The sequence below is a fragment of the Gavialis gangeticus genome, unplaced genomic scaffold (assembly GCF_001723915.1).
Source record: "Gavialis gangeticus isolate Ggan-Ray unplaced genomic scaffold, GavGan_comp1, whole genome shotgun sequence".
Classification (NCBI taxonomy): domain Eukaryota; kingdom Metazoa; phylum Chordata; order Crocodylia; family Gavialidae; genus Gavialis; species Gavialis gangeticus.
In genome coordinates this window covers 145,871,321-145,878,861 of record NW_017729024.1, presented here as the reverse complement: position 1 = coordinate 145,878,861, position 7,541 = coordinate 145,871,321, and the positions used below count along the sequence as shown (strand labels likewise).

The window sequence follows — 7,541 nt, the reverse complement described above, 5'->3', positions numbered from 1 at the left end:
TATTAGACCAACTGGAAAATGGCAAGAAAACTGCCCTTTTCTGCAAGCTTTTGGGATCAAAGTCCCTTTGTCAGGCTGTGGGAAAAGTGTAGATGGTACAAGATGGTAAAAAGTCCCCATAGGTAGGAAATAAACTTCATTTTTGCACAGAGGGATCTGAAGATGGAAGGCTGTCCCTCTGGGTCCATGAGACTGCCTTTGTGAGCTGTGCTGAGAAGCTCTTTGATGTGTTGATCAGGTAGAATTCCTTCCCTGGAGGTGTCAGATGGCAGGCAGGGAGGTAACAAAAACTTCCTTGTTCTGCAATGAAGTTTAAAATCCAAAATCTAAAAAAGAAATCAGTGAATTGCAAGGCAGAGAGTGCCTTTCATTAGCTTGCATTCTGTTTACTTGCTAAATTCTTCAGAGGCCTAAGTGCATCCAGAAAATGCAAAGCCAAGCCACCTTTTAGAGTTAACCCACATCTTAAGGGAACAGCAGATTTATTTTTATCATAGCATATACTGAGCATACATCATCATACACAACGCTCTCTCTCTCTACACTAGGAACTTCAGTCTCATGAATAATCTCCCACTAACTGATAGAAGAGTACACCTAGAGATGTATTTTAACCAAGAGAAATTGCTAATTTTAGTTAATATGGGTGTTGAACTCTCATGTCATTTTCTATTCAGAGATACAAGATCTCTGTTTCATCTGCATACTAAGATGAAATGCAAACAGAAACTAGTGAATATAGTATTGGCAGGCGAGGCTGATCATCAGCTTTGCAAGACCCACCAGGCCTACTACAATCAACTGTTAGAAATATTTTCTTTTGAAATCAAAACCACAAAGCTCTCCAGAACATGTGCTTACCCAGGCAGAGAAGAAAGTTTCATTCTGAGTTTCATCACAGAGCTCAAGGGTCTAAAACAAGTTTGAATTAGGTTCAGCTCTTATTTCTATGTTTACCAAAAATTATCAGGATTTTACAAGGCTTTGAAATGGAAACTTCAGGCAACACTAACCATGACACTGAGTGTAATGATAGTTTTTTTGCTTCATTATTTGGTGCCCAATAAAATGAACTGGGAACAGGCAAAGGAGCAGACTGTAAATCCAAAATGGCTACAGAAAGCATACACAATCTATCTCAGCTGAATCCCCCTATTGAAATGATGCTTTGATACATAGGTTCCCCTACACAGTCAAATAAAGGTATGACTGGATCTGGTGTGTGATTCATACAATCATGCCTCCTGCCATGCTACGCAGGAAGCATGATGTGGGATTGCACATTAGATCCAATCGCACCTTACTGTCAGTATAGTGGGAGCCTGACCCTGGGCTCCCCATATAGTAGCAAGAAGCAAGCTCCCACAGCTGGGAGTCCCCTTTGCTGGGGGGGGCCAGCAGCCATGGGGGCCATGTACAGCTGGGGCCAAGAGATCCCATCAGTTGTGGGGCTCTCAGTCCGGGTTGCATGCAAGGCACAGCCAGGACTGAGAGCCCCATATGGGCCTCGAAATTTCATGCACCCCCAAGCCTTGGGGATCATACCTGCACAACAGGTACGCTCCTCTCCCCGCACATAAGGAAGCTCCGATGGTGACACCAGAAGAGGAGGAAGGTAAGCAGCTTCCTGCCGCCCCTAAGAGGAGGCGTAAGAGGTGGTGGGGGACTCCCTCCTGCGGAGCTCAGTGGGACCCATCCCTAGCCCGTGAGGTCTGCTGCCTCCCAGGAGCTCACGTCTGAGATGTAGCAGAGAGGATTCCCAGGCTCATCTGGCCCTCCAACTACTACCCTATGCTCCTCAACTAATGACATGACGAGGAGTAATCCAGACTGGGTCATGAGTGACTACAGGGCTCTGGGGTCTGGGTTCAAGGGGTTGGGGGCCCAGATAGTCTTTTTTCTGTGCTGCATGCTGCAGTCCCAGAAGAGAAGGATGCATCGAGGAAGTGAACCAGCTACTCTGACGCTGGTGCCACCAAGAAGGCTTCAGATTTCTTGACCACAGCACATACTTCAAGGAGAGAGGACTCCTGGGAAGTAACGGCATCCACCTCATGAGGAAAGGTAGCTGAGATGGCCAATCTTCTGGACAGGGCTTTAAACTAAGATTGCTGGGGGACAGGGATACACAAATTCAAACATGTCCAGGGAACAACATACAAGTAAGCTCTGTATATAGGGACTCTGGGAGAGCCACTCTTGCAGGAGCTGTGGGAATAGTTCTCCATCAGCGAGACAGGAAGATGAGGACCTCAGTAGGAGGACTCAGGTGCCTATAAACTAACGCCAGGAGCATGGGGAACAAGTAGGAGGAGCTAGCCCTCCTACCCAGTGGGCATTATGATCTAGTAGGGATTATGGAGACCTGGTGGAACTCCTCATATGACTGGACTGCAGCTATAGAGGGCTACACTCTGCATAGAAGGGACCGGGTGGGAAAGAAAGGTGGTGACGTTGCTCTCTATGTGAAAAAGCAGTACACCTCCTTGGAGGCTGACATTGGCTCCAGAAATGAACAGCTTGAAACCCTCTGGGTTAAGCTGCAGTGGGGGGAGGCATGGCAAGAGAGACCTAACTGTAGGTGTATACTACAGACCACCAAACCAGGGGGAGGAACTTGATCTGGAGTTCACCTGAGAATTGACTGAGGCTGCACATGCATGTGACATGATCATCATGGGCTATTTTAATTATCCAGACATCTCCTGGGAGGAACACTCAGCCAAGTTGGATCAGTCATGATCCTTCCTGACCTGTGTCAAGTAGCTCTTCCTGATTCAGGAGGTGCATGGGGCAACCAGAGGTGATGCTCTGCTAGACTTGCTCCTGGCCAAAGGAGACAACCTGGTGACCAACTTAAATATAGAACAAAGTCTGGGCGACAGCGACCGTGCAACCATAATGTTCACTGTCCAACGTAAGGCAGACAAATCTGATAGCAGGATTGAAGTCTTGGACTTCAAAAATGCAAATTTCAACAAGCTTAGGTCACTAGTAGGGGAAGTGCTGCAGGACCAAGGACCAAAGGCAAAAGGTATGCATGAAGAGTGGTTGTTCCTTAAGGACATGATCCTAGAAGCACAAAGGAAGTTCACTCCCATGCGGAGGAAAGGTAACAGAAGGGCTGGGAAGCCCTCTTGGCTAAACAGGGAAATCACGGTCCTCTTAAGAAGAAAGAGGCTTATAAACAATGGAGGCTTGGGATAGGTCCCAAGGAGGACTATTCCATGACGGCCCGCATTCGCAGGGAACAGATAAGAAAGGCTAAAGCAGCGACCAAACTTAAATTAGCAACAGGAATCAAGGACAACAAGAAGTCCTTCTTTAGGTACATAGGGAACAGGAGGAAAACAAATGGGAGTGTGGGGCAATTGTTCAACAACCCAGGATAGCTGGTTACTGGCATCCAGGAGAAAGCTGAACTCGTGAATTACTACTTTGCATCAGTCTTTCACCGGACCAAGGGGAAAACAATGCCAGGTAGAGTATAGGATGAGCACAGTAGGAATAATTGCCTTCCTACTATTGCCATAAAATTGGTGTATGACCAATTTAAAAAATTAGACATATACGAGTCAGCGGGACCAGACGATCTTCATCCAAGAGTGCTGAAGTTGCTGAAAGAAGTCATTGCGGAAACCTTGGCGCAACTCTTCCACAACTCCTGGCACTCTGGAGAAGTCCCTGAGGACTGGAAGAGTGCCAATGTTGTGCCCATCCATAAGAAGGGCTAGAGAGAGTCAGCCTAACTTTCATCCTAGGGAAAATCCTAGAAAAGTTCATTGCAGGCAGGTCTTGCCTTACCAACCCCATCTCCTTCTATGACCAGATAACTCGCCACCTGGACACAAGAGAGCAGGTTGACATTGTATACCTTGACTTCCAAAAGGCCTTTGATCTAGTATCCCACGATGTCCTCGCAAGAAAATTGGAGGATTGTGAACTTAACTCTGAGACAGTCAGGTGGGTGAGAAATTGGCTGCAGTATTGAACCTAGAGAGCCGTAGCTAACGGATCTGTGTCATCCTGGTGAGAAGTGGGCAGTGGTATCCAGCAGGGGTCAGTGCCTGGTCCAATACTTTTCAACATCTTTATTAACGATTTGGATGTGGGAGTGAAGAGCTCACTGGCCAACTTCACAGACAACACCAAGTTATGGGGAAGTGTGGTCATGCTTGAAGATAGGCTACAGATACAGGCGGACCCAGACCGGCTAGCAAGTTAGGCCGATCAGAACCTGATGGCATTCAATGTCAATAAATGTAAAGTGCTACACCTCAGGACAAGGAACCCCCAACACACCTACAGGCTTGGCAGCACCAAACTGACTAGCACCATGAATGAAAATGATCTGGGAGTAATAACAGACCACAGTATAAATATGAGCCAGCAGTGTGACAGTGTAGCCAGTAGAGTAAATAATACTCTGGCATGCATCAATCGATGCAACTCCAGCAAACACAAGGAGGTGATTCTTCCGCTCTACTCAGCACTGGTGAGACCACAGCTGGAGTACTGCATCCAGTTCTGGGCACCACACTTTAACAAGGACATGGGCAAGCTTGAGAGAGTCCAAAGAAGAGCCACCCATATGATCAGAGTCTTACACGGCAAGCAATACGAGGAAAGGCTGAGGGATCTGGGACTCTTCAACCTAAAGAAAAGAAGGCTGAGAAGGGACCCGGTAGCAGCTTACCACAACACTGGGGGAGTACTTCAAGGGCTCGGTGAGCAACTGTTCACCAGGGCACCAGAGGGGAAAACTAGGAGTAATGGCCACAAACACCTGAAGATCAATTCAGGCTCAACTTTAGGAAAAACTTCTTCATAGTCAGGGTGTCCAGACTGTGGAATAAGCTCCCTCCAGAGGTGGTGAAATCACCTACCCTGGAAATCTTCAAAAGGAAACTAGACCATCAGCTTCCTGGGGTCACCTGCCCCACAGTTATCTTTCCTGCTTGGTGCAGGGGGCTGGACCCAATGATCTTCTTAGGTCCCTTCTGGCCTTACAATCTATGAATCTATGATCCCAGCAGCCATGATCCACAGGACTTGGGAGTTTCATGCTGGGCAAGGTGCACCCCTGCAGCTGGAATCCCTGGCAGCAGCAAGAGAGACCCTGCTACACAAAAAAATTAAAGCTCAATAGCAACCAGCTATGAAGTTAGTACACATTTTGAGATCTAACTGTATAGCTGGTTGGAGCTTTTTATTGTGTGACAGCTACTTTGCACATGTAGCTGGTCTTAAGGTAATTGCAGAAATAACGAGTTAATTGTGCAATACCTGTAACGTGTACAGGGGGCCATAGGGTGAGGCAACTAGAATGAAATTCAGCCCTGTGCAGAGCACTAGCAGAAAACATCAAACACTTTTATACACTTTGAGCCCTTAAAACAGGTTTATGTGGTAGATGAAAGAATTGTGTTGGCCTTCTGCATAGAAGTAAATTCACCTCATGATATCATAGAGACATGACCAAGCAGAGATATATAGGTGGAGAACTAGCCCAGGTCTTATGAGGGCACTTATCACCATGGTATCTGAGATAATAGGTACATACATAAATAAGTAGAAGAGAATGCACGTTTTTTCACCAAAAACAAAGAAATCCTCTAAAGTATATGGGATTTTTGCCTGAATAAATGCTGTGCACAAATTAATATATTTTACTGCTTACCTGCTAAGTATATAATGATTCCAGCTCATGGCTCCAACTACAGAAAGGTGGCCAACCATGTTTCTCAACCTCTTTTTGGTTTCAGTGTCCCACAACTAACCAAACAAAACAAAACAAAGGGGGTTTATTATTTTTTATAATAATCCTTGTCCACCATTTATCATTAATTTGATATAATCCTGATATTTAAAAGCCAATACCTGAAGTTTATTAATTGAAGTATTGTGCTTTAAGGCCAAAAGTTCCAAACTCTGGTGCTAAATCACTGTTCCAGAAATCAAGAAGAGCTGCAGGTATTAAGTAACTCTACAAAGAAAGCCATTTATTTAGGGATTTGAAGATCCATGGTTATTACTTTATTGACTTCTAAGCAGAGCTGATTCCTACACTATACAAATATCTCATCCAGGTTTTCCCCAACTTTCTGGACAGCTATATTGGACTTTATTAGTAGACACTGGAGGAGGAACAGCAGAATATCAGAGAGAAAATCTGCTAGATGGGTTTTATAGGGGAATTTCAACCTGGGTGCTAATGGCAAATGTGATTACAGCAAGCCATGACATGGCAGCCTACTGGAAAGTATGGTTAAAAATCATGCATGTTGGGGGAAATAGTTGTATTCAGGGGTTTCACTTAATGGTAGCAAGATTTCTGACTTACTGTGGTGACTTATTTATCTAGTCATTAGTCTTTAAGTGGCTCCAAAGCCCCAGTACATTTAGGTAATAATGGGTAACACCCATGCATTTGGCAAAGTGCAGCACTGCATTATGGGGGATGCTATGAATCTGTCTCCAAATATGTGTGAAAACTTGTAAAGTAAGAAAAAATAAGTGATATGAATGTCTTGTGGCCACTGTATCTAAACCTGAACAAGAATAGGAAAGTAAATTATCCAGTACCTGCACTTCCCCATCACTAGTACCAACAGCAAGACAAGTTCCTTCTTTTATCCAAGCAATAGATGAAATGTATTTTGCACTGGAATTTAAATCAATGCTTTCAATGCTTTGGTGGGTTTCTCCATTCCAGATGTATGCACAAGATCCTAGAGCAACAGCAATGAGATTTTCATGGTTCCAGTCCAGTGTGTTTAGGTCTAGAAGAAAACTACTTAAAATTACTACGGTAAAGTTAAAAAAGATAATATTTAATTATGGAGCAAATTGTATTGTTATTTAATTGGAATACTATCCAGGAAAAAACAAATAAGGTTACTTAGGTGAACCACGCTCTTACCATATCAACCTTTATGAACTAGTATATTATTTAACTGTAAGGAAGTATCTAACTTAATGTTTCTGCTGCTGTCATTCATTAGACTCATTAAGCCTGTCATTCAGTGTGACAAACGTGATATTTGCTGTGCAATTGGCCCCTAAAAAGCACACAACTGTGGCTTGACCAGTGGTGTAGCAATGGGGGGAAGTGGGCATGCCCCTGGCTGCAAAGCACTTTAAAAGTGCCCAGTTGCACAGCAAATACACCCTTATTTAATAATGGTTTAGATGAAGGCAGTCCAAAGCAGAGTGCCTTCATTAACTTCTGTTTGTCCCTGTGCAGGAGCAGGGCTGGGTTGATGCAGCCCAGCCCTGTCCCTGGTGCTGTCATCAGGATGGGAGGGGGAGAAGGCAGGGGAGGGAGCTCCATTCTGGGGTTTGCGCAGCCTGCACTGGAGGTGGGGCATGAGTGGATTGGAGGTGGATTCATCCACCCCCGCCCCAGGACAAGCTGGGCAAACCCCAGGATGGAGCTCCCTCCCCTGCCTTCTTCCCATGTCATCCTGACAACAGCAACAGAGCTGTGGGAGGGAGCGGCAGGGGCAGGGGAGAGAGGCTGCAGACACTGGATCAGTTCC

At 45.3% G+C, this 7,541-nt stretch overlaps 1 protein-coding gene across 1 annotated transcript in view; it reads right to left on the bottom strand.

Moving 5' to 3' along the window:
• The window catches only part of CDC20B (cell division cycle 20B), a 126,537-nt gene that overhangs the window by 30,386 nt on the left and 88,610 nt on the right, over window positions 1-7,541 (bottom strand). The window contains exons 8-9 of the mRNA XM_019518262.1: window positions 6,586-6,782; window positions 5,681-5,775 (exon numbers count right to left, since the gene is read on the bottom strand). Of these exons, the coding sequence (XP_019373807.1) occupies window positions 5,681-5,775; window positions 6,586-6,782 (292 nt within the window). The remainder of the gene's footprint in view (window positions 1-5,680; window positions 5,776-6,585; window positions 6,783-7,541) is intronic.